The sequence below is a fragment of the Canis lupus genome, chromosome 6 (assembly GCF_011100685.1).
Source record: "Canis lupus familiaris isolate Mischka breed German Shepherd chromosome 6, alternate assembly UU_Cfam_GSD_1.0, whole genome shotgun sequence".
NCBI lineage: Eukaryota > Metazoa > Chordata > Mammalia > Carnivora > Canidae > Canis > Canis lupus.
Genome location: NC_049227.1, coordinates 17,507,380 through 17,534,906, shown reverse-complemented (window position 1 = coordinate 17,534,906; position 27,527 = coordinate 17,507,380). Strand labels below are relative to the sequence as shown.

Genomic DNA, 27,527 nt, shown 5'->3' with positions numbered 1-27,527 from the left:
CCATCTTGTCATGATTTATGGAGGCCAGGCTCTGAGTTAGCTGGGTCATGACCAAACCACCACCACCTCCCTCCTGTGGATTTCTATGACTGTGACTCAATCAGAATCTTATACAATCTTGCACCCATGGTAGGTGATCGATAAATACTTATCAACTGGGTAAGTGGCATAGTCATGCCCATCATAGTCCCCTTGTTACGTGGTAAGATCTTTGAGGGAGGGGTCCGAATCGTATCCATCTTTGCACTGCCCTAGTGACTAACGCACTGCCTGGCACGTAGTGGGCATTTGGAAATATCCAAGGGGAAAAAAAAAAAAAGGAAATATCCAAGGAAACATGTGCCATAAAGAGATGCCCCAGACAAGCAATAGATACCGAGATTCAGTCCAGTCCTGTGGCTGGAAGCAGCGCCCCCTCTCCCCTAACCCTGAGGGATGCAGGGGAATGGAAAGGCAGCCCCAGAGAATAGAGAACAGAGGGCTTACTCAGTCCTGACAGCCAGGAGCACTTCACAGACCCCTCGACCTGGAGGCTCTGCTCAGGATTCAGCTGAAGCTGTGTCCAGGACCCAGCTGTATCCATATGACCTTGTGAGTGAAACCCAACCCGATTCTGATTCTGAATTCCAAGCTCTAGAATAACAACAATGGTTAGCATGTACTGAGGGACTCTGAGCCAAGCACTGCCAAGTGCTTCATACCCATGGCCTCCTTCCAGCCCTACAACGCTGCGAAGTCAATGCTGTGAGTATCTCTTCTTTGCAGATGACAAGGCTGAGTCTCCAATAGAGAGCTCCGTGCCTAAGGCCACATAGTAACCGGCCGAGCCAGGAGTTCAAGTTCATGTGGGCTGAATCCAGGGCTCCTATGCTTAGCTCTGTGCTCCTTCCAAACATCCAAGGCTGTATTTAATACCACTGAACTGTACACTTCACAATATTAAGGTGGCAAATGTTATGTGTACTTTTATTTGATATTTAAAAAGCGAAACAAAAAACTCAAGGGGGATCCCTGGGTGGCGCAGCAGTTTAGCGCCTGCCTTGGCCCAGGGCACGATCCTGGAGACCTGGGATCGAATCCCACGTCGGGCTCCCGGTGCGTGGAGCCTGCTTCTCCCTCTGCCTATGTCTCTGCCTCTCTCTCTCTCTCTCTCTCTCTCTCTCTGTGACTATCATAAATAAATAAAAATTTTAAAAAAAGTTTCTAAATAACTCAAGGGGTGCCTGGGTGGCTCAGTGGTTAAGTGTCTGCCTTTGGCTCAGGTCGTGATCCCAGGGTCCTGGGATCAAGTCCCACATTAGGTTCCCTGCTGGAAGCCTGCTTCTCCCTCTGCCTATGTCTCTGCCTCTATGTGTGTGTCTCATGAATAAACGAATAAAAAAAAAAAAAACTCAGGCTGGAGAGGGATTTGGGGCAGGTCCCAGGGACTGAGCATTCCACTTTACTAGGGTTCTGGATAATGTGCCAAGTAGTAAACATGAGGCAAATGCCAAACCCAACTCCCCATTCATTAATTTTGTCCCATGGCCTTTAACTCCCTACCTAAAGAATTAAAAATTATACTTTTAGAATTAATACATACCTTCAAAACTCCCTAAGAGTCCAAAGAGAAAATTTTGGCTTAAAAAAAAAATCAAACTGACAATGTAGCTTTAAACTCTTGAGGATCAAGCCTGGATTCACAGGAGAAAGTCACAGGAGAGAAAAGTAGTCCCCCCCACCCCAACCAAAATAAAGGGCAGAGAAGGAAAGCGATAATTAATCAAATGTTTACTATATGCCAGGGACTGACCGCTGCTTTCATATTTTATCTCACTGAATCCTTACAACTATGAGGGTTTTATCCTATTGTGCAGAAGAAGGAAGTGAAGCTTTAGAATGTTTCGTAATTTTGTGAACGTTAAACTGATTCTGAGAGCTGGCATTGGATCGGAAACCAGTCCTGGTTGTCAGAGAAATGACTGGAGGGGCACCTGGCTGGCCAGTTGGAGAAGCATGGGACTCCTGATCTTGAGGTTGTGGGTTTGAGCACCACATTGGGTGTAGAGATTACTTTAAAAAATAAAAAAAATTTTTTTTTTAAAAGGTGACCAGCATTCATCCTCTCTGCTGTCTCTATATGATTCAGTTAAAAAAGCTCTTAACTTATGAGTTCATCACACTAGTTCCTCATCACCCAAATGATTCGGGGTTGGGGGGATCTCTTTCTGTCTCTTGCCTCACAGTTCCAAATCTGTTAGATTTACCACATACTTTTTTAAGATTTTCCTTTTTAAAAGATTTTATTTATTTATTCATGTGAGACACACACACACACAGAGGCAGAGACACAGGCAGAGGGAGAAGCAGGCTCACCACAGGGAGCCCGATGTGGGACCCTGGGATCATGACCTGAGCCAAAGGCAGCCATTCAACCACTGAGCCACCCAGGTGTCCCAAGACTTTCCCTTTTTGTTACAAAAGTGCCCCAGCATGTTGTAGTTCATTCATTTATTTATTTGCTCATTCAATAAATATTGAGTGCTTGTTCTGGGCTCTTCTAGACACTGTAGATATACTTGTAAACAAGACAGCTAAAAATTAAAACCCAAACCCCCAAATCCCTGTCCTTACAGAGGTTAAACCCTAAGGAAGACAGATGGCTAATAAGAAGAAACAACAAAAGTAGCTGGGGAGTGTGGAGGGTAGGGAAGGTGTTGAAGTCTCAGGTAGAGAGGCCAGGGGAGACTTCTCTGACATGTGACGCTCCCTCCAAGAACTCCTCTAGGAAGAAGACAACCCAGACCAGGAGGAAGGCTACCCACACACTATCTGCTGTCTCTGAAGTAGCCCAGGAGGGGGAGAAAATCACAAAAGATTGATGCTGGTTTCTTTTCCTTCTCAACATTCCCTTTTGTTCTTTCTGATTTTCTCTTAGACGTCTCCCACTTCTTCACTCTCCCATGAGACTCACCTCTATACTGCGGTGTGTATACTTCTCCCCTCTCCTTTTTTTCCCCCTCTCCTTTTAAATTTTTATTATTTTTAAAAGATTTTTTTTCATGAGAGACACACACAGAGAGGCAGAGACACAGGCAGAGGGAGAAGCAGGCTCTCTATGGGGAACCTGATGTGGGACTCGATCCCAAGACCCCAGAATCACGACCTGAGCCAAAGGCAGCTGCTCAATCACTGAGCCGCTTTTTATTTTTTAAATATTTTATTTACTTATGAGAAACACACACACAGAGAGGCAGAGACATAGACAGAGGGAGAAGCAGGCTCCATGCAGGGAGCCCGACGTGGTACTCGATCCGGGGGACTCCAGGATCACGCCCTGGGCCGAAGGCAGGTGCTAAACCGCTGAGCCACCCAGAGATCCCCACTGAGCCACTTTTAAAAGTCATCTCTACACCCAAAGTGGGGCTTGAACTCAACTCCAGACCAAGAGTTGCACTGACTGAGCCAGCCAAACGCCCCGTCTCCTTCCTTTCTTTATCCCAGTTCCAACCAGGGTAGACAAGAAATGAAGTGGCAGGGAGCAGGAGAACCAGCATGCTTCCTTCAGTTACATGGAGCCAGGCAGAGTGCAAAGTGGTGGTTGGAGCAGGAGGTAGACCACCTGGGGGTGATGCCCTTCGAGATTCAAGAATGTCTGCCAGGGCAGATACCCCAGAACGGCAACCCAGATTTCCTAAGAATGAGGGGATAGAACTCATAGAACCTAGGGAAGAAGCAAAGGCACGTTTTGGTTTGCTTTGTTATTGCTTTCTTTAAAAAAAAATTTTTTTAAGTGTTCTCTACATCCAATATGGGGCTTGAACTCATAACTCCAGGATCAGAGTGACATACTCCACTGACTGAGTCAGCCAGGCGCCCCTGTTATTCTTTCTGGCGGGTCTCCTTTGTTGTTGCAGCTTCATGGAGATAGGGTTCCCGTACTGTACACTTTGACTTCAAGTGTGGTGCACAGTCCAGTGAGTTTCAGTCTATTCAAGAGTTGTGCAACTGTCACCATAATTTTAGAACATTTTCATCACTCCTGGAACAAACTTTGTATGTATTAGGAATCACTTCTTGTTTCTCCTCAGTCTACACACACACACACACACACACACACACATGCACTTTAAGCAACCACTAATGTACTTTCTGTCTCTATAAGATTTGCCTCATCTGGATATTTCATCTAAACGTCACATTTGGGTTTGGGATTTAGTTGTGTTTTTGTTGTTGTTGTTGTTGTTGTTTTTGCTTTTTAGTTGTGGGGTTTTTGTTTGTTTGTTTGTTTGTTTTTAGAAAGTAAGTGGATGACCACTGCAGAATATCACAGAGTGGGCTTTGGGAACACGAGAAGTTGAGAAGCTCTTCTGGGAAGATAAGGGTGACAGGAAAAGCAGAAGAGGGAAATAACTTGCTTCTGTTTTATTTTTTATTGCTGTGTCCTGCATTGTAGGTCACCCAAATGTAGGCAGGATACAAATCTCAAGTAAACAAACATGGGAAGTTTCTAATTAAATTGAAAAGATTTAAAGTTACAAACTAAATTGCTTTTATTTCTGTGGACAATTTCTTTATCTGCTTTTACATGTTTATGCCTTCTGTTTGCTGACACTATGTGCAAAGCGACTGATCATGCAGTCAAGTCAGAAAACCTGGGTTCTTCATATTTGCAGCCTGACTTAGCTACTCTCGTAGTTTTCTCTTCTGTAAAGTGAGAGGGTTAAAGGATGGAGGATTATTCCATTCTCCTCTCCAGCATCATCTCCTGAACCGCAGGCTTTCACTTCTTCAGTAACTGTTGACAGTCTACTTTATTTTTAGGTGCCATTCTACTTTTCCCTTCATTCCTGGAACTTCTGGGCACAGAAAGTGGAGGAGGATGAGCAGAGAGCAACATGAATCGCTTTTAACAGGTACACATGTTGAACATTTATAAGGAAACTCTACACGTGTTATCAAGGCTGCTTCATAACTAGGAAGAATAAAAAGGGACCTTAGAGGACATCTAGTCCAATGCCCTTCACAGTGAGATGAGAGGACAAGCATACAAACGAGATGTGACTTGTCCAAGGCCACACTAGTGAGTGCCAGAGCTGGGGCCAGTTCTGGGTTTCCCCATGCCTATTCATTTACACTTGAGAAAGCCAAGCCCACAGAAGCCCAGGGACTTCCGTAAAGAAAAGGACCTGTCAGATAGGGCAGGCTCCTTGGAAATCATCTGCTGAATCTGATTCCTCTTTTAACAGCGGCTTAGGCGAAGTGCCGGTCTTGGGCCGAGGTTTCTCGGAATCTCCGGGCTGGCACCGCAGTCTGAATGAATAACCGGAGAACCTGTGATCGCAGGATCCCGGGGCTGAGGCACGTTCCCCGCGCCGGCCCCGGACGATTACCTGGGGAAGGGCTCCTGCGTCCCGGGCTCCGAGGGCTCCTTGCCCGGCCCGAGCCTCGGAATCCTGCCCCCGGCTGCAAACCGCTGGGGGCGTGACGCGAGCCCTGTTGGGGGCGTGGCCCTATAGTATCCAGCCAATCCTAAGCCGCGCCGTGTTAGGGGCGGGAAACCCGATTCCACACCCCGCCCATTTGCCCTCTAGGCGGGGGTAGAGCTCCGCGGTGACCTAGGCAACCGCCCCAGCGTACCGCCCACCTGCTAAATTTGCTGCGTCCAGCCCTCTTGGCACCACCTTTCGGAAAGCGAAGTCCTTTAAGGGGCAGAAAGGACGGAGATTTTGATTGGTTGGCTGGATGAGTGACCCTGGCGCTGGGGGAAGGGGAGTCTCGCCCAGGTTGGACTTGGGAAGCTTGGAACACAGGCTTTGCAGAAGCTGAGCAGAGAAAGGGCTTTGGTGAACTAAAAATTCAGTGTTTGCAATCCAAAGTAGCTGCCTTTCTGGATGCGTGTGAAGGCAGTGGGAGTCCAAGAACCTCTGGGTCGCACCACCTGGTATTATTAGTCATACTTTAAAAATATATATAAATATATAAATAGATATTTAGAGAGAGTGAGCCAGTGGGGGACGGGATAGAGGAAGAGGGAGAGAGAGATGATCTAAAGCAGACTTCCTGATGAGTGCGGAGCCCCACGGTGGGGTGGGAGGGGCTTGATGTCTCGACCCTGAGGTCACAGCCTCAGCCAGAATCTAGAGTCCCCAGTTTAACTGACTGAACCACCCAGGCGCCCCATGTTAGACATACGGCATTTAAAGTTTAAATTTGGGGTGCCTGGGTGTCTCAGTTGATTAAGACTTTGCCTTTGGCTGGGGTCATGATCCCAGAGTCCTGGGATGGAGTCCCACAACGGGCTCCCTGCTCAGCAGAGAGTCTGCTTCTCCGCCTCTGTCTCCCCCTGCTTGTGCTCAAATAAATAAATAAATAAAATCTTTTAAAAAATCATTTAAATTTAACATTTATTGAGCACCTGCCACTGTGACAGACACTGTTCTAAGTTCTTGGGCTCAGTAAAGAAAACAGATTTCTGGTATCTTTTTTTTTTTTTTTAAAGATTTTATTTATTTATTCATGAGAGACACACACACACACACACACACACAGAGGCCAAGACACAGGCAGAGGGAGAAGCAGGCTCCATGCAGAGAGCCCGATATGGGACTCAATCCTGGGTTTCCAGGATCATGTCCTGGGCAGAAGGCAGGCGCCAAACTGCTGAGCCACCCAGGGATCCGGTAGCTTCTGTTCTTAAATGAGGGAGACAATACGTTATGTAGTGTGTTAGAAGATGTGACAAGTCTATGGGGGGAAAAGCATAGTACAGATAAGGATTTCTACACTTATCTGTAGGTGTGCATGTAGGAATATATTCCAAGACTCCCAGTAGATGCCTGAAACTCCAGATAGTATTGAACCTAATATATACTATATTTTTTTTCTTATACATACATACCTATGATAAAGTTTAATTTATAAGTTAGGCACAGTAAGGCTAGATTTAATACCAGTGAGAAAGTGAGATCCAAACAAAGAATTGGAGGAAAGATGGTTAACCAATGAGCTTTCTGGTGGAAAAGCATGCCAGGCAGAGGGAACAGCTACTGGTGTTACTGGAGAACAGCAAGTGTGGGTGGAGCATTGTGAGTGAGAGGGGAGTGGTAGGAAGCGACTGGGGGGGGGGTGCAGATTTTATTGGGTCTTGTATGGTTGGCTTTTACTCTCAAACAGGGACCCGTTGTAGTCTTTTTGAGCAAAAGAGTGACATCATCTGACTTATATTTTATTTTATTTTTTTTTTTTAAAGATTTTATTTATTTATTCATGATAGTCACAGAGAGAGAGAGAGAGAGGCAGAGACACAGGCAGAGGGAGAAGCAGGCTCCATGCAGGGAGCCCGACGTGGGATTCGATCCCGAGTCTCCAGGATCGCGCCCTGGGCCAAAGGCAGGCGCCAAACCACTGCGCCACCCAGGGATCCCTGACTTATATTTTAAAACAACAATTCTGGCTGCTAGGTTGAGAACTAACCAGAGGGACAAGAAGAGAAATCAGCAGGCCTGCTAGAAGATTATTGCAATAATGCATGCCATGGCGTGCAGGAGGTGACGGTAGCTTGTACCAGATTGATGATGATACAAGCAGTGAGAAATGGTCAGATACTGGATGTATTCTGAAAGTAGAGCCCCCAGGATTTCTCAAGATGTTGGAAATGGGGGATCCCTGGGTGGCGCAGTGGTTTGGCGCCTGCCTTTGGCCCAGGGCGCGATCCTGGAGATCCGGGATCGAATCCCACGTCAGGCTCCAGGTGCATGGAGCCTGCTTCTCCTCTGCCTATGTCTCTGCCTCTCTCTCTCTCTCTCTCTCTCTCTGTGACTATCATAAATGAATAAAAAATTTTAAAAAAATGTTGGAAATGGGTTATGAGATAGAGACACAAATTCAGAATCACTCCGAGGTTTTTGACGTGAGGAACTGAAGGAGGAGTTGCCATCAATCGAGATAGAAAAGGCTGAGAGGGAGCAGCCTTGGGGGCTTGGGAAAATAAATGTTTACAATATTTACAAGGAGAGTGTCTTTATTATTATTATTATTTTATTTTTAAGTAATCTCTACACCCAATGTGGGGCTCAAATTCTAACCTCTGAGATCAAAGTTCACATGCTCCACCAACGGGCCAGCCCACCGCTGCACAAGGAGATTCTTTCTTTCTTTCTTTCTTTCTTTCTTTCTTTCTTTCTTTCTTTCTTTCTTTCTTTCTTTCTTTCTTTCTTTCTTTCTTTCTTCTTTTTTTAAGATTTTATTTATTTATTCATGAGAGACACACACACACACACACAGAGGCAGAGAGAGAAGCAGGCTCCATGCAGGGAGCCGGAGGTGGGACTCGATCCTGGGTCTCCAGGATCACGCCCTGGGTTGAAGGTGGCGCTAAACCGCTGAGCCACCAGGGCTGCCCAAGGAGAATGTTTCAATCAGAGAAGCACAGAAGTGACCAGGCACAGAACAGGGTTTGGTAACATAGTCAAGAAGGCTTCCTCTTACCTCTGTAAGGGATAGGAGTTACGCCAGTGAGTCTCTAATGAGTGATAGTGGCCTATCAGAATCACTAGAGAAATCTTTTCCATCTAAGCCACTGAGAGGGGCGCCTGGTTGACTCAGTCACTTTAGTGTTCAACTCTTGATTTTGCCCAGGTCATGAACTCAGGGTCATGAGACTGAGTTCCATGTCAGGCTCTGCACTAGGCATGGAGCTTGCTTAACATTCTCTCCCTCCATTCCTTCTGCCCTTCTCTCCTCAACTCCCGCCCCCTTCTTTTGCATGTACTCTTAAACAAACAAACAAACAAACAAACAATAAAACCACTGAGACTATCTTTACTCCCCTGAATCTTGTTTACTGGTGGGGGTTGGAAGGGGTGGTGGGAGCAGTGGCGGCCGGAGTGTGTGCAGTATGTCCATCAATGAGGACTGAGGGTGACAAGGAGGGAGGGCAGGAGGGTATCTACTCTTTAGTAAAGGGCTCATCTTGTGGAACAAGTATTTCCCTCAAGTTGGAAATCAGCCATCAAGTGACAGGACTGGAGAGAAGCATCCTGTTCAGTCTCTAGACTTTCATTCTTTTAGTCACATTTTTATTTGTAGAAATGGTATAATAAGACATTATCAGGAGACTCCTATTAAATATGGTAGTCTGCAGGCACTTATCTCTAGCTTTTCCAGAAAGTCTTTTAAAATAAGAGGGAAACCAGACACCTGGGTGGCTCGGCGGTTGGGCGTCAGCCTTCAGCTTAGGGCGTGATCCTGGAGTCCCGGGATCAAGTCCCAGTATCGAGTCCCATGTCCGGCTCCCCACAAGGAGCCTGCTTCTCCCTCTGCCTGTGTTTCTGCCTCTGTGTGTGTGTGTGTGTGTGTGTGTGTCTCATGAATAAATATATAAAATCTTTAAAAAAAATAAGAGGGAAGGAATTCTTCTTAAAGATTTTATTTATTTACTCATGAGAGACAGAGAGGCAGAGGGAGAAGCAGGCTCCATGCAAGAAGCCTGATGCGAGACTCGACCCAGGTACTCTGGGATCATGCCCTGAGCCAAAGGCAGATGCTCAACCACTGAGCCATTCAGGCGTCCCAGGAATTTTTAAACAGGTCTAAGGACACAAAAACAAAGAACTATAGAGGAGATGAGAACTGGTAAGAGATAACTTTTTTTTTTTTTAAGCTTAAAAGCAGAGAACCCGCTCGGGTAAATATAGCAGGCTATTCAAACTAATCTGCTTACTGAAAACAATGAAAATACAGAATAAAAGATATAAAATAATAATTAAAAAAATAACATTACTGTATTATTAGTTTCGGGGGTAGAACTTAGTGATTCATCAGTTGCATATCACACCCAGTGCTAGGTACATCACATGCCCTCCTTCATGCCCATCACCTAGTTACTCCTTTCCCCCACCTCCACAGTTTGTTTCCCGTAGTTGAAAGTCTCTTACGGTCTCTCTCTGTCTTTTTATCTATTTTATTTTTCCTTCCCTTCCCCAATGTTTATCTACTTTGTTTCTAAATTCCACATAATAATAAACTTCTTAAAAGTACCGAAGAAAGAGGGATCCCTGGGTGCTCAGTGGTTTGGCACCTGCCTTCCGCCCAGGGCGTGATCCTGGAGTCCCAGGATTGAGTCCCACATCAGGTTCCCTACATGAAGCCTGATTCTCCCTCTGCCTGTATCTTTGCCTCTCTGTGTCTCTCATAAATAAATAAATAAAATCTTAAAAAAAAAAAGAAAAGTACTGAAGAACAGGGGTGCCTGGGTGGCTCAGTCCGTTAAGCATTTGCCTTTGGCTCAGGTCATGATCCTGGGGTCCTAGGATGGAGCCCCCTGCATGAGGTTCCCTGCTCAGAGGGAAGCCTGCTTCCCCCTCCTCCACTGCCCTTCTCTCTGCTTATGTGCTCTGTCAAATAAAAATCTAAAAAAAAAAAAAAAAAAAGGTACTGAAGAACAAAGAGGAAGTATCAACCTAAAATCTAGGTGGAAATGTGAACCTAGAGAGAAACCTAAGCACTGATACTGCCTTCACCCTGAAAGCATTTGCTAAACTAGGTCAACTTGAGCAGGCGGTTCAGGACAGAAATCCAATCCTCCTCCCAGTGATTAAGAAGAGATGCCCCCTGCTGGATTAAGAAAGGAGTTAACCAAGAGTGACCTAACCCAGGCCCCCTGCCCTAGGGGAATTGCAAAGTAAGTTTCTAGGTGCTGAGCACAACATAGGGAAGAAACTATTTCTGAGTTGTGATAGGGAGGCAGGCCTGGAGTGGATATGTAGCTTCAAATCACATCATTTTGTAGTCAAAACCAAACCAAAACAAAACAAAAAAACACTCCAAAACAAAAACTCCTCAAGCTGTATATTTAGTTTACAGTGACCACAAATTGGAAGCGTTTAGGCAACTAGTAGAAGCAAATTACTTCAAATAAGTTCAAAGAGAATATACAGTTAGAAATATCCCAGCATACAGAAATGATAGAAAGCAGAAGCCAACACTTGTATTTCATATATTGGAATTATTACATAAAAATTATAATCTCTGGGATCCCTGGGTGGCGCAGCGGTTTGGCGCCTGCCTTTGGCCCAGGGCGCGATCCTGGAGACCCGGGATCGAATCCCACATCGGGCTCCCGGTGCATGGAGCCTGCTTCTCCCTCTGCCTGTGTCTCTGCCTCTCTCTCTCTCTCTCTGTGACTATCATAAATAAATAAAAATTAAAAAATTATAATCTCTGATTATTATGTTTATTTATTTATGTATTATTTATGTATTTAAGTAATCTCTACACCCCAACATGGGGCTTGAACTCACAACCCCAAGATCAAGAGCCACATGTTCTACTCACTGAGCCAGCCAGGCACCTCTGATTATTATGTTCAAAGAAATAAAATATAAACTTGAAAAATAATTGCAAGAATCAGGAAACACCACCACTACCACCACCAAATAACCTAGCAGATTTGAAAAAAAGCCAAATAGAATATAAATACAATACAAATAGCCAAATATAATAACTGAAATTAAAAACTCAATAGAAAGGAACTGCCTCATCTCACAAAATATGTATAGAAAAAAATCTACAGGGGTACCTGGGTGGCTCAGTTGGTTAAGCATTTGACTCTTAATTTCTGCTCAGGTCATGATCTAGGGGTCATGAGCTCATGCCCAGTGCAGAGCCAGCTTAAGATTTTCTCTTTCCCTCTCCCTCTTCCCCTCTTCGTCCCTGTTCATACATACTCTCTAAGAAAATGATAATTAATTTAAAAAAAGAAAAAAAATCTATAGTCAAGATCATACTTAAAGGTAAAATATTGTGGGGTGGCACCTTGGTGGCTCAGTCAGTTAAGCATCTGCCTTCAGCTCAGGTCATGATCCCAGGGTCCTGGAACCGATCCCTGCTTTGGGCTCCTTGCTCGTCCAGGAGCTGGCTTCTCCCTCTCCCTCTGCCTGCCACTTCCCCTGCTTGAGCGCTCTTTCTGTCAAATAAATAAATAAAATATTTTTTTAAAAAGGTAAAATATGGGATCCCTGGGTGGCTCAGCGTTTTGGCGCCTGCCTTTGGCCCAGGGCGCGATCCTGGAGTCCCGGGATCGAGCTCCCGGCATGGAGCCTGCTTCTCCCTCCTCCTGTGTCTCTGCCTCTCTCTCTCTCTCTCTCTCTCTCTCATAAATAAATAAATACATCTTTAAAAAAAAAAAGGTAAAATATCGTATGCTTTCACTCTAAGATTGTGAACAAGCCAGAGATGACCACTTTCACCACACCTATTTGATTTTATTAGAGGTACTAGCTAGTGCAATGAGGCAAGTAAAACAAAAGGCATAAGTATCGGAAGAGAAGAAATAAATTGTCTCCATTTGGAGCTGACATTATTTATAAGGAAACCATAAAAACAGCTACTAGAACTAATAAATGAATTTAGCTGTGTCTAGGATATAAGGTCAAAATACAAAAATCAATTGTATTTTTTTAAGTTGGAGTTTTTGTTATAACGTTAACAACATTTGGAAAATAACATTTAAAGTGTCCATTCTCACCTCTCATATGCAACAAAATAATGGAAGTTCTAACTCATGCAATAGGGCAAGAAAATAAAATAAAAGGCATTTGGATTGTAATGAAAGAAACTAAATGCTCTACTTGTAGATAACATGATTGTTTACAGAGTAAATACCAGGACTCTACCAAAAAAACTCCTAGAATTCAGCAAGGTCTCAGAATGTAACAACATTAAAAAAATAAATTGTGCATCTATATACTAGCAGTGAACATGTGGACACTGAAGTTAAAAACATAATACCATTTAGATTCTCTCAAAACAACAAAAAAGAAATATTTTAGGTGTAAATCTAATAAAACATGTGTAGGACTTATATGCTGAAAATAACCCAATACAGATAAAAGAAATCAATGAAGATCTGGGGTGCCTGGGTGGCTCAGTTGGTTAAGTGTCTGACTCTTGGTTTCAGCCCAGGTTGTGATCTCAGGGTCATGAGATCAAGCCCCGTGTTCCGCTCCATGCTCAGTGGAGAATCTGCTTGAGGATTCTCTCCCTCTCCCTCTCTGTTCCTCCCCTCACTCATGTGAGCTCATGCACACACTTTCTCTGTCTCTAAAATAAATAAATTTTTTAAAAAGTAATCAATGAAGATCTATGTAAATGGAGAGACATACTGTGTTTCTGGGTTGGAAGTCTCAACAGCAAAAATATTAATTCTCCCTAAATTAACATACAGGTTCAACTATATTCCTATCAAAATCTCAGCAAGATGGATGCCTGAGTGGCTCAGAGGTTGAGCATTTGCCTTCAGCTCAGGGTGTGACCCCGGAGTTCCAGAATGGAGTCCTACATCGGGCTCCCTGTGTGGAGCCTGCTTCTCCTTTTGCCTGTGTCTCTGCTTCTCTCTGTGTCTTTCATGAATAAATAAATAAAATATATTATTTAAAGTCCCAGCAAGATTTTTTGTAGATATAGACAAGATTATTCCAAAATGTATATAAAAGGCAAAGGAACTAGAATAGCTAAAACAATTTTGAAAAAAGAAGGATAAAATGGAAAGAGTCAGTTTACCAGATTTTAAGACATTATACAGCTAGAAATTGATGCACACAAATATTCCCAGCTAATTTTTAAAAGATTTTATTTATTCATTCATGAGAGACACACAGAGAGAGTCAGAAACACAGGCAGAGGGAGAAGTAGGCTTCCCAGCTAATTTTTACAAAGGTACAGAAGCAATTCAATGGTGCTAGAGCAATTAGGCATCCATAGGCAAAAACAAAAACAAAAACAAACCCCAAAAGACCATACACAAAAATTAGCTCAAAATGAATTATAGCCTTAAATATTAAATGTAAAAACTATACAACATTTTTTTTAAAGCATAGAAGAAAATTTTCAGGCTTTAAGGTTAGACTAAGGGTTCTTTTTTTTTTTAAGATTTTATTTATCCATTCATGAGAGACAGAGAGAGAAGCAGAGACGCAGGCAGAGGGAGAAGCAGGCTCCATGCAGGGAGCCCGACGTGGACCTGATCCGAGACCCCGGGGTCATGCCCCAAGCTGAAGGCAGGCACCAAACCACGGAGCCACCCAGGGATCCCCTAGACTAAGGATTCTTAAACTTGACACTAGACTCATGATTCATAAAAGAAAAAACAATAAATGAACATCAAAATTTAAAACTTTAGGGACGCCTGGGTAGCCTGGGTAGCTCAATGGTTGACCGTCTGCCTTTGGCTCAGGGCATGATCCTGGAGTCCTGGGATCGAGTCCCGCATCGGGCTCCCTGAATGGAGGCTGCTTCTCCCTCTGCCTTTCTTTCTGTGTCTCTCATGAATAAATAAATAAAATCTTTTTTAAAAATTTAAAAATAGCTTTATTGATATATAATTCAGATACCATACATTCATCTATTTAAAGTGTACAATTCAATAGGCTCTTTATATGTCATTAATTTTTTAAAATTTGGTTATATGTAACATAAAGTTTACCATTTTAACTATTTTTAAATGTACAATTCAGTGATATTAATTGCATTCAATGTTGCATTAATGTTGTACAATCCTCACCACTATTTCCAAAACATTTTTAGACAGAACCCTATAATCATTAGGCAATAACTGCTCATTTCTCCCTCCTTTCAGAACCTGGTAACTTCTAATATCCTTTCCCTGTGAATTTGTCTATTCTAGAGATCTCATATAAGTGGAATCACACAATATTTGTTCTCTTGCATCTGGCTTATTTCACTTAGCATGTTTTCAAGTTTTATCTGTGTTGTAGTATGTACTAGAACTTCATTCCTTTATACGACTGAAAAAATTCCATTATGTGTATACACCACGTTTTGTTTATCCATTTATCCGTGGATAGTTTGGGTTATTTCCACCTTTTGGTTATTATGAGTAATGGTGCAATGAACATTGGCATGCAAGTGACTGCTTGAATCCTTGCTTTCAGTTTGTTTGGAAGGAAGAAATAGTTTAATCATATGGCAACTCTATGTGTATCCTTTTAAGTAACTACCCAACTATTTTCTACAGCTGAAAGTAGAGTATTGAGGGATCCCTGGGTGGCTCAGCGGTTAAGTGCCTGCCTTCTGTCCAGGGCGTGAACCTGGAGTCTTGGGATCAAGTCCCACATGGGGCTCTCTACATGGAGCCTGCTTCTCCCTCTGCCTGTGTCTCTGCCTCTCTCTGTGTCTCTCATAAATAAATAAATAAAATATTTTTTTAAAAAAAGTAGGGTATTGAAATCTCTAACTATTATTACTATAAAATTGTCTAGGGGTGCCTGGGTGGCTCGGTCAGTTAAGCATCTACCTTCAGCTCAGGTCATGATCTCGGGGTCCTGGGATCGAGCCCAACATTTGGTTCCCTGCTCCACAGGGAGCCTGCTTCTCCCTCTGCCTCTGCCTGATGCTCCCCCTGCTTATGTTCTCTCTCTGTGTCAAATAAATAAAGTCTTAAAAAATAAAATTGTCTATTTCTTCCTTTGATTCTGTCAATGTTTGCTTCATACACTAGAGGCTCTTTTATTAAATGTGAAAATATTTATAATTATTGTGACTCCTTTGTATTGAATCTTTTATCAATATATAATGTCCTTGGTCTCTTATTATCTTTTTCAATTTAAAGTCTATTTTGTCTAACAAACAAAAATTATATCTTGATAGTAATTTAGCCACCCCAGGTTTGTTTTGTTTACTGTTTGCATGGAATATCCTTTTCTATTCTTTTAGTTTCAACCTCTTTCAGATTTTTTAAAATTTACTTTGGAGAGAAAAGAGTGCAAGTGGGAGGAAAAGAAGAGGGAGAAGGACAAGTAGACTCCATGCTGAAGCAGGGCTCCATCTCATGACCCTGAAATCATGACCTGAGGTGAAATCAAGAGTCAGATACTTGGGTGGCTGGGTGGTACAATTGGTTAAAGCCTCTAACTCTTGGTTTTGGCTCAGGTCATGATCTTGGGGTCGTGGGATTGAGCCCCACATTAGTTCCAGCTCAGCATGGAGGCTGCTTGGAATTCTCTCCCTCTCCCCCTTTGCCCCTTTTCCTCCCCTGCATACACATGCACATGCACACACATACTCTCTGTAAAAATAAATAAATAAATAAATAAATAAATAAATACATCTTCTAAAAAACTATTAAAAAAAAAAGAGTTGGATGCCCAACCGCCTGAGCCACTTAGGCACCTCTCAACCTCTTTATATCCTTATATTTAAAGTGGATCTCAAAATAAATAAATAAATAAAATAAAGTGGATATCTTTTTTTAAAAAGATTTTATTTATTCATGAGAGACACACAGAGAGAGAGGCAGAGGCAGAGGGAGAAGCAGGCTCCATGCAGGGAGCCCAATGTGGGACTCAATCCTGGGACTCTAGGATCACACCCTGAGCTGAAGGCAGACGCTCAACCACTGAGCCACCCAGGCGTCCCTCTAGCATTTCTTAGGGCAGGTCTACTAATATTGATCTCCCTCAGCTTTCATTTATCTAAAAATATCTTAATTTCTCCTTCATTCTTGAAGGGTAATTTTTCCAGGTATAGAAATCTTGATTGACAGTTTATTTTTTGACAGAATTGAAGGAAGGAATAGATAATTCAATAATAATAATTGGAGTCTTCAATACGCCACTATCAATAATACATAGAGCTACTAGGCAGAAGATCAACAAAGGAGTAGACAACTTGAACAACACCATCAACCAATTAGCCTTAACATAAATCTGTAGAACACTCCATACTACAATAGCAGAATACACATTTTTATCAAGTGTGTATGGAATGTTGTTCAAGAGAGACCATATGTTAAGTCATAAAATATGTCTCAGGGCACCTAGGTGGCTCAGTTGGTTAAGTGTCTGACTCTTTGGACTCAGGTCATGATCTCAGGATCCTAGGATTGAGCCTATGTCAGGCTCCATTCTCAGCTGGGAGTCTGCTTGAGGATTCTTTCTCCCTCTTTTTTTTTTTTTAAGATTTTATTTATTTATTCGAGAGAGAGAGAGAGAGAGAGAGAGAGAGAGGCAGAGACCCAGGCATTGGGAGAAGCAGGCTCCACGCAGGGAATGCAGGGAGCCCAACGCGGGACTCAATCCCGGGATTCCAGGATCATGCCCTGGGCCAAAGGCAGGCAGTAATCTGCTGAGCCACCCAGGGATCCCTCTCTCCCTCTTTCTCTGCCCCTCCTTTCTGCTCATGCTCTCTCTCTCTCTCAAATAAATAAATAAATAAATAAATAAATAATTTTAAAATGTCTCAGTAAATTTTTTATTTATTTTTGGTTTTAGTAAGTTTAAAAAGATTGAATCAAACAACTTTTTTTGAGGTATAATGAACACATAATATTATATTAGTTTCAGTGTGTAATGTAATGATTTGGTGTTTGTATACACTGTGAAATGAATCACAAAACTTTGACAAAAGTAGAATGATATTAGAAATCAGTAACAGGAGGAAATTTGAGAAATTCACAAATATGTGGAAATTAGGGAACATATTCTTACATAGCCAATGGAACAAAGGATAAATTATAATGAAAATTAGAAGACATTTTGAAATGAATGAAGATGAAAACATTACATACAAAATATATAAGATGCAGCTAATACAGTGTTTGGAGGGAATTTTACAGATATAAGTACCTACATTATATTTAATTTATCTATTCTTTTGTTATTCATGATTTTAGTATTTTTTAATGATTTTAGTATTATATCTAAAACTCCATTGTAGGGGATCCCTGGGTGGCTCAGTGGTTTAGCACCTGCCATGGGCCCAGGGCGTGATCCAGGAGACCCGGGATTGAGCCCTATATCGGGCTCCCTGCATGGAGCCTGCTTCTCCCTCTGCCTGTGTCTCTGTCTCTCTCTCTGTGTTTCTCATGAATAAATAAATAAAATCTTTAAAAATAAATAAATAAAAATAAAATTCCATTGCCAAATTCAATGTCATAAAGATTCACCACTTTATTTTCTTCTAAGAGTTATACTTTTAGCTCTTTTATTTAGGTCATTGATTCATTATGAGTTAATTTTTATATATGATGTAGGTATGGGTCCAGCTTTATGCTTTTGCATGTGGATATCCAGTTGTCCTAGTACCATTTCTTTCCACGTTGAATGGTTTGGCACCCTTACAAAAATCAATTGACCACAGATGTATGGCTTTATTTCTGGACTCTCATTTCTATCCCTTTGATCTATGTGTCTATTTCTAGGTAAGTACTATACTGTTTTGATTACTGAAGCACTGCAATAAGTTCTGAAATTGGGAAGTATGAATTCTCCAACTTTGTTCTCCTTTTTTGAAATTCTTTTGGCTCTCCAAAGACCCTTGCAACTTCATATAAATTTAAGGATTGGCTCTTCTATTTCTACAAAAAAAAAAAAAAAAAGTCGTTGGCATTTTATAGGGATTGCATTGAATCTGTAGATCACTTTGGGTAGCATTGTCATCTTAACAATATTAAGTCTTTCAGTCCATAAACACATGGTGTCTTTCCATTAATCTGGGTCTTTAATTTCTTTCAACAATATTTAACAATTTTTAGCATACAGGTCTTTCACTTCTTTGGTTAAATTCATTCCTAGGTATTTTATTCTTTTTAAAGTTATTTTATTTATTTATTTATTAAATATATTTTTAAACACTTTCTTTTTTAAAAAGATTTATTATTTTATTTATTCATAGAGACACAGAGAGAGAAAGAGGCAGAGACACAGGCAGAGGGAGAAGCAGGCTCCATGCAGGGAGCCCGACGTGGGACTCGATCCCTAGTCTCCAGGATCACGCCCCGGGCTGCAGGCAGCACTAAATCGCTGCGCCACCGGGGCTGCCCTTTAAAGTTATTTTAAATAGAATTTTCCTTTTGGATGATTCATAGCTGATGTATAGAAACACAGCTGATTTTTTGGTATTAATCTTGTACCCTGCAACTTTGCTGAATTTGTTTATTAGTTCTAGTGATTTTTGTTTGGTGGAATCTTTGGGATTTATTTTCCATGCATAGGATCACATAATCTGTGAATAGAAATAGTTCTACTTCTTTTCCAGTTTGCATGCTTTTCATTTCTTTTCCTTGCCTAATTGCTCTGGCTAGAATTTGGAATAGCAATGGTGAAAGTGGGCATCCCAGTCTTGCCCTTGATCTTAGAGAGAAAACTTTCAGAGTTTCACCACCATGTTACCTGAGAGTTTTTCATAGCTGCACTTTATGATGTTGAAAATGAGTCCTTCTATTCCTAGTGTACTGAATGTTTTTATATTGAAAAGTATTGAAATTTATCATGTGTTATAGCATCAGTTAAGAAGATCATGTATTTTTTCCCCTTCATTCTGTTAGTGTGCTGTAGTACACTTATTAATTTTGTGTATTGAACCATGTTCGCATTTCTGGGATATATCCTAATTGGTCATGGTGTTTAATCTATTTATCTATCGATCAATTGATCGATCAATTTTATTTTCAAGTAATCTCTTCACCCAACATGAGGGTTGAACTTACAACCTTGAGATGAAGAGTCACATGCTCCAACAACTGAGCCAACCAGGCACTCCAATCCCCCAAATTTTGAGAACGTTTTCATTATTCTAAACAGAAATTCTGTACTCATTAAATAACAATCCTCTATTTTGTTTTGTTTTGTTTTGTTTTGAGAGAGAAAGAGAGAGAGAAGGAGCATGCAAGTGGGTGGGGGGGAAGGGTAGAGAGAGAAGGAGAGAGAATCTTAAGCAGGCTCCACTTTCAGTGCAGAGCCCAATATGGAGCTCGATCTCACAACCCTGAAATCATGATCTGAGCCGAAATCAACAGTCAGACATTTAACTGACTGAGCCACCCAGGTGCTCCTGCCCTAATCCTTTTAATATGCTATTGCATTTGTTTTCCTAATATTTTGTTGAGGATGTTTATACCAATATTCATAAGTAATACTGATCTACAATCTTCTCTTCTTGTGTTGTCTTGGTCTGACTTTGGTATCAGAGTAATCCTGGCTTCATGAGTTAGGAAGTATTTCTGCCTCTCATATTTTTTAAGAGTTTGAGAAGAATTAGTGTTAATTCTTCTTTAAATGTTCAGTAGAATTCAACAACGAAGCCATCAGGGATCACTGGCTTTTCTTGTTGTGTCCAGTGTCTTGAAAATCATTGTTTCATCTATTTTGTCCTGTTATTGTTATCTCAGGCAAGAGGGTAATCTGGTGTCAGTCACTCCATATTGGCCAGAGGTCAACATTAAGCCAATGCCTTTGTTTTTTATTGTGGTAAAATATATGTAACATAAAATTTACTATTTGTGATGGTTAATTATATGCATCTACCTGACTGAGCCTTGGGGTACCCAGATGTTTGGTTAAATACTATTTCTGGGTATGTCTGTGAGGATGTCTCTGGGTGATATTAAATCTGAGTTGGTAGACTGAGTAAAGCAGATTACCCTACCTAATGTGGATGGGTATCATTCCATGTGTTGAAGACCTGAATAGAATAAGAGGCTGTATAGGAAAGAATTCTCTCTGCCTGACTGTCTTTGAACTGGGATATCGGTCTTCTCCTTCTTTTGTTCTTAGACTGAAACTTATACCACTGGCTCCTGGGTTGGGACATCTCAGCCTCCATAATTGCAAGAGCCAATCCCTTTAAACAAATTTCTTCCTAAGATATATTGATTATGTTTCTCTAGAGAATTCTAATACTTAACCCTTTATAAGTGCACAATTCACTGGCAATTAAATACATTCTCGTGTTGTGCAATCATCAACGCTACCCATTTTGAGAACGTTTTCATTATTCTAAACAGAAACTCTGTACTCATTAAATAACAATCCTCTATTCCTGTTCCTACCATCCCTTGGTAACCTGTATTTTATCTTCTGTCTCTGTGAATTTACCTATTCTAGGGACCTCATATCTGTGGAATCATACAGTGTTTGTCTTTTTGTGACTGGCTCATTTTACTCATCATAAAGTCCTCGAGGGTCATCTGTGTTGTAGCAGGAGTCAGAATTTCCCTCCTTTTAAAGGCTGAATAATATTCCATTTTGTGTATATGTATCACATTTTGTTTATCAATTTGTCTATTGATGGAGATTGAGTTGTTTCTGCCTTTAGCTTTCATGAATAGTGCTGCTGTGGACTTGGGTATATAGTACATGTAAGGCATGCCTTTCTAAGCTCACGGTTCTTTTTTTTTTTAAAGATTTATTTATTTATGATAGACATAGAGAGAGAGAGAGGCAGAGACACAGGAGGAGGGAGAAGCAGGCTCCATGCTGGGAGCCCGTCGCGGGACTTGATCCCGGGACTCCAGGATTGCGCCCTGGGCCAAAGGCAGGCGCCAAACCGCTAAGCCACCCAGGGATTCCCGCTCACAGTTCTTTTCATCAAAGGAACCATGTAGTGGGCATCAGCTTTTTTCTGTCCAGTGACCCTCCCTTCTGTCATGGCCCTTCCTTCCCCATGAAAAGAAGAGAATCTATAATCAGGGATCAATCACCCCAATTGTGTGAAATATCTCCTCTGCCCCAATTGTGGTCACTTGGTCCCAAGCTGAACAAAGCAGGGCGGAGCTGAGGAAAGTGAGGTAGGGACACTGTTTGCAGCCTTACCACCAGCTATTTGGAAATTCCACTCTCAGGGAATAGAGCACACCTACATAAAGTATTGAGAGAGTTGGAGAGGATGCCCTGATTCCAGATGCCTCCATGGCCCAGGTGTACTTCTTTCCTTCCTGTGATGACTTGGATACTCCAATATCCCTCTCATCCTCTTGCCTAAGCTAGCACCTTTTGGATTTATGTCGTGTGCAACCAAAAGGACATAAACTCAAAAAAAAAAAAAAAAAAGATGTGAACTCACTACTCTGCTCGGTCCATGTCAGAATTCCTCCTGTCAGGAAGGAGTAAAGCAGTTTATCTTAGGTTAGATTCTCCTAGAAGCTTAACCCAGGCCAAGGATTAAAGGGCAAGTGATTTATTAAAGCAGTGGTCTCAGGAAAAACCATTAAGGGAATGAAGTAGGTGGATGAGTGAGGTAAGCAGGTGAAGAAGACTATAAAGTGTGTGTGCGCAGCTCTGGAGTAGAAATAGCACTGTAGGGATCCCTGGGTGGCGCAGTGGTTTAGCGCCTGCCTTTGGCCCAGGGCACGATCCTGGAGACCCGGGATCGAATCCCATGTTGGGTTCCCAGTGCATGGAGCCTGCTTCTCCCTCTGCCTGTGTCTCTGCCTCTCTCTCTCTCTCTCTGTGTGTGACTATCATAAATAAATAAAAATTAAAAAAAGAAAGAAAGAAATAGCACTGTATAATTGTCCTGCTCCAGTCCAAGGAGCTGGACTCCAGCACTGACATACCAGTCACCGACTATAAGCCCCCTTGGAGCAGGGAGGGTGTGAGGACATGAAAGTTCCCATGGATAAGTATGTTCTATATCCAAGGGCAAACCTCTGAAGGTTGCAGGTATAAGCCATTGGCAGGGAAACCCAGAATTCTGGCTCACAGTGCTGGTAAAAAGGATCTGAGGATCTGAGATGGAGGACACAGTGTTTGAAGTGACATCTGGGGAAAGCTTGGGCCTCTCTCTCTTCCTCGCAGCCCACCTGCCCCATCCCCCCCGTTAAGGCTGGAACTGCCATTAATACTCACATATCCATGAACTGGCTGACCCAGTGATCCATCATCAAAACTGATGTGTGTCACTCTGTGTTTGCATGCTGGGAAGCTGTCAGCTTTTCCTCGTTTTTCACAGTGACTTCTAATGTTCTACATGAGGCATTCTGTTTATCAAATGTGTACTGGCTAGAGAAAAAGAAAGAGGTTCTTTAAGGCCTTTTCTGCCTCCACAGCAAAGGCTCTGAATGCCAGCAATGGTCAGCCAGGCAATATAACAATGATTATAATAGTGAATTCTAGCTTTATTGAGCACTAAACTATGTACTATGCTTTATATTCATCTCATTTAATTGAATAATTATACAAGGGAGTTACCAGGGGGGGGGGGGGTTGTCCCTTGGTGGCTCAACGGTTTAGCGCCTGCCTTCGGCCCAGGGTGTGATCCTGGAGTCCCAGGATCGAGTTCCCTGCAAGGAGCCTGCTTCTCCCTCTGCCTGCATTTCTGCCCCTCTCTCTCTCTCTCTCTCTCTCTGTCTCTCATGAATAAATAAATAAAGTCTTTAAAAACAAAAATAAAAAACAAGGGAGATACCATTATTATCTGCATTTTCCAGATAAGGAATCTAAGCTAATAAATGATGGAGGTGGGGTTTAAATCCAGGTTGTCTTGACTCCACAATTTAATTAATTTATCATGTGTTAAATAACAAAGATCCATGAAATAAAATATTGAATAATATTAGGAGAAACAGGGGAAGCTGGGTGGCTTAATGGTTGAGTGTCTGCCTTTGGCTCAGGTCATGGTCCCAGGGTCCTGGAATTGAGTCCCACATCCGGTTCCCCTCAGGGAGCCTGCTTCTCCCTCTGCCATGTCTCTGCCTTTCTCTCTGTGTCTCTCATGAATAGATTAAAAAAATCTTTTAAAAATATATATTAGGAGAAACATGAGAAACAGTTTTATTGGAAATATTCTAATACATTTTCTGAACAAGAAATCAAAAAATAAATAAGGACATAGCAGATATGAACATCCAAAGTTTTTTAACCTGAAAACAAATAGTGTACCTTCTATTCAAGTTCCATGGACAGTGACAAAATTCAACAAGAATATTAAGTTACAGAGAATATTTTGGTAAATTTTGAAAAGTGGAAATTCTAAAAGTCAGTCTCTGATCAAAATGCAATACAGCTAACAATAATATAAAACACGCCACTTAGAAATGGAAAAACATGAATAGCATATCAAATTACAAGAAGTAAATCAAGAGTAAAAAAACAAACCATTAGAAAATAATTTTAAAAACAGGATACAGTCAAAACTATCTGCAGAGGTAATTAACACCATTAAATGCTTTTAGGGTCAAAAAGAGAAAAATAAAATGAATTAAGCACATAAGTTGAGATTTTGGAAAAGAGCATAAAAATAGCCTTTCCTCCCCTAAAAAAAATGGAGAAAGGAAATACTTGAAATAGAAAACAGAAAAAAAAAACACACACCCAGAAGCTTAAGAGTAGGAGAGATGTGCCTTCCAGCCTGTTGACAGAGAGGTATATAGCAGCACTCAGCATGAACTTGGTCCTCTGACAGGTGTCCTCAATCCTCCCCCTCCTCACTGTGCATGCTCTGCTTGGTGTGCTATCTACTGCTGAGTTCAGTTACCCCAACTAGTAATGACTAGTAGTCATTTCTCCAACTAGTAACAATTTCTCTATGTCAGCACCACATCTTGTACACAATGTGCCTGCATGGTGGCATTTTCACATGCTTTACAACAAATTCTCTCCACTGTGATTCCTGTTCTATTAGACTTGCAGTCTTTAGAAGAGGAACTATGTCCTGATCATCAGTGTATCCTCAGGACTTGGGACAGGTGAGTCCTTAATAAATGTTTGTTGAATGAAGGAATGAGTGGATGGGCTCAAGCACTGACTCCTGAGTTACATTTGGTCGTGGGTTGCTTCTGTCCCCACTACCCAACCACAGGCTCCAAGCCAATGTCTTGAGGCCTGGAAATGAGTTATTCCAACAGTAAGAGGACTAACCATAAAGTAGCTGACTAATGGGATATTTATGTAACCGACAATGATTGTGTGGACAATGTCAATAAAATATGAGGAAAAAAGAAAAAAAAAAGGAAAAAAAATATATGAGGAAAAAGGGCTTTGATTTTTTCCCTTATTTTTCTCTTCTGCTTGAATGATCAAATGTTTCCTTTGTGAAATGGAAAATAGTCCTCTCTGTCCTCAAGGCTTAGTTCAAATGCCACCTTCTCCAGAGAACTTTCTCTCATTTCTCCAACTAGTAATAATCTTGCCATTTCTGGCCTTCCAGAACATCTGCCCCTCCCTCTGGTCTCTTGAAATTCTACCTTTGCTTATTTGTGTCTCCATGAGCTGTGGATATTCTCTAGACAGGATTGTGGGTCTTCTGCATAGCACCACCCCTGATAAGTGAAGGATGCACTAGGATGTTCATCCAGACTCAGCCCATTTTCCTTGGCATGTGTAGGGGTGCAGACAGGACAGCATACTTTGAATGGGTGGTTGGTTGCCTGGCTGACAGACTACACTGAACTCAAAGCCTGTGAGGGCAGAGAATCACAGTGACCAAACAGACTCCCGCAAACCTCAGGATCAGCTTCCACCTACAATGCACCTTTTCACCTTTTCAATGGGCTTAGAAAAGATCCCAGAGGGAAGTTGTGCAGCTCCAGCTAGAATGAGCCAGGGAGATGAGGGATGCTATCATTACCAGAGGCTGAGAAATAGCCCTGAGGCAGATGTGTTGATCATCTTTTGTGCCCAGGTGGATAAGGAGAGGGCATTCCAGACACAGGGATCCATCTGAACAATTGTCAGTGGCAAGAGGATAGCAAATTTACTTTAGAAAGAACCATAGTGTTAGCCACTGCCATGACTCTCCCTCTTTACTTGGCTGTCAGAACAGTCTTTCTAAAACTCAGATCATACTGTGGCATTCACTCCCCTACTCAGAACTCTTCAGTGGTTCCCCATAGCCCTCAGTATTTGGTCTGACATTACAGGCTTCACACAACCTGGCCCCCCATCTCTCCATTGTCATCTCCTGCTACACACATCATGCCTCCAATCAGTGAACTCCCTTAGGATTCCTAGTCTTGCCTCTCTTTCCTCACTATACTTACAGCATTTCATCCAGGACCATGCATTCAAAAATCACCCATACATGGCAACTCCTAAATTGTCCTCTGCTCTGGACTTCTCTCCAGAACAAAACATATCCAATTACTACTTGACATCTTCACCTGGATGTCAAAGACATCTCAAACTCAACTATCTAAAATACCCATCTCAACTGACTCCCTTACTCTGCTTATCTTCCCCATATCAGTAAATATCTCCACCAACCACCCAGTTACTCCCTGGTCATTCCCTCTCTGTCCACTTGCACTTTCCCACACCATGAGTTCCCACCGATTCTATAGCCAAAGTTTCTTGAACATCCAAATTCATTCTCTGATCTAAGCCACATATCCCACCTGGACTACACAAGAGCCACCTGCCGGGTCTTCCTGCTTCCTCCTCTGAGCCCCTACAACATATTCTTACACACAGTCAGAGTCTAATATGCAAATTGAACAAAGCAGGGTAAAATCCAGGCTTCTAGTTTTAAGAGGCTTCTACTGGCCAAATCTGGGATAATTTGAGCACCAAAATAATTAAGGTTAATAACTAAGATTATTGGAAAGCAGTAGGAACCCAAAAGTCCCGGCTAATAATAAATATATAAATAAATAGGCAGGAAAATGTCAAGGGGAGAGAGAGCTGAAGCCATTCTGTAACCCTCCTAACACTGATTTGCTCCAGGCAAGAAGCCTCCTTGGATATTAAATCTCATCTACTTAGTAATCTCTGGAATAGGATATTTGCACATTTGTAACTATCTCCCTGATTGCTTATCAGTGACAAGGGAAAAACAGTAAGTACAGCTTAATCAGACAAAATTTAAATCACCAAGGAGGAGGAGATAGACTGTGTATGCCTTTTGTTGTCTCACGGGAAAGACACAGTAACATTTCTATCATCTTCCAGCAGGAATGTGTGATGAAGAAATAGAGGACAAATGAGGAACATTCTCTTAACGGGGAAAACTAAATTTTCCCATCATGTCAATGTCATGGAAGACAAAGCCAACTATTCCAGATTAAAGGAGACTAAAGAGGGATCCCTGGGTGGCGCAGCGGTTTGGCGCCTGCCTTTGGCCCAGGGCATGATCCTGGAGACCCGGGATCGAATCCCACATCAGGCTCCCGGTGCATGGAGCCTGCTTCTCCCTCTGCCTGTGTCTTTGCCTCTCTCTCTCTCTCTGTGACTACCATAAATAAATAAAAATTTTAAAAAAAGAGACTAAAGAGAAATAACAATGGAATGCATCACTTCATTTCTAGACTGGATTCTGGACTAGAGGGAAAATGCTATGTAAAGGACATTATTGAGCTAATTGACAAAAAAGGGTGGTAAATGAGATATTGTTTTGCATTATAGTTCAAAATAAGGGTCACATGTAACACTTCATATAGAGAAAGAATCGGTAATTTTAACAGGTGAATTTGGGACAAAGGACAGACGGATGCCCATTGTACTATTCACCTCTCTTTGTAACTTTGAAATTATTTCCAAATAAAAAGTTAACCCAAAGAATCCAGGCTCCTTAACATGGCCCACAAGGCACCTGCCACCCCCTTCCCCCCAGCCACCCTGTCCAGTCTTATCTTGACCAGTCTTATAACAGCCAGCATACTCAGCTCCATTAATCCATTGACATGGTTGCCTTTCAGGTTCCCCAACATAGCAGTTCTTGCTCACCCCTGGGTCTTCATGCGCACACCTACTATTGCCTTTATAAGGACTTCTCTTCCCCCAACTCAGTTCTCAGTGATACAATAATTATCATTT

General features: G+C 41.9%; 1 protein-coding gene and 1 long non-coding RNA gene across 5 annotated transcripts in view; one reads left to right on the top strand and one right to left on the bottom strand.

Annotated features, from left to right (window-relative positions):
* Positions 1-27,527, bottom strand: part of ZNF629 (zinc finger protein 629) — an 81,717-nt gene that overhangs the window by 26,566 nt on the left and 27,624 nt on the right. For 2 of the 3 annotated variants that reach the window (XM_038539782.1, XM_038539783.1), the window contains 2 exons: positions 22,626-22,778; positions 487-633 (listed from right to left, as the gene is read on the bottom strand). In XM_038539782.1, the coding sequence (XP_038395710.1) occupies positions 487-583 (97 nt within the window). In that variant the 5' untranslated portion in view covers positions 584-633; positions 22,626-22,778. Of the gene's footprint in view, positions 1-486; positions 638-22,625; positions 22,779-27,527 lie in introns of those variants that run through there. The other variant, XM_038539786.1, reaches the window with a different exon arrangement.
* LOC102153170 lies at positions 368-26,894 on the top strand. Of its 2 annotated transcripts, none has more exons than XR_005360722.1 (4): positions 368-744; positions 4,804-4,895; positions 24,400-24,463; positions 26,664-26,894. It is a non-coding gene; the product is annotated as an uncharacterized LOC102153170 (long non-coding RNA). The 2 variants fall into 2 exon arrangements; XR_005360721.1 differs by having other exon boundaries at positions 383-744; positions 26,667-26,894.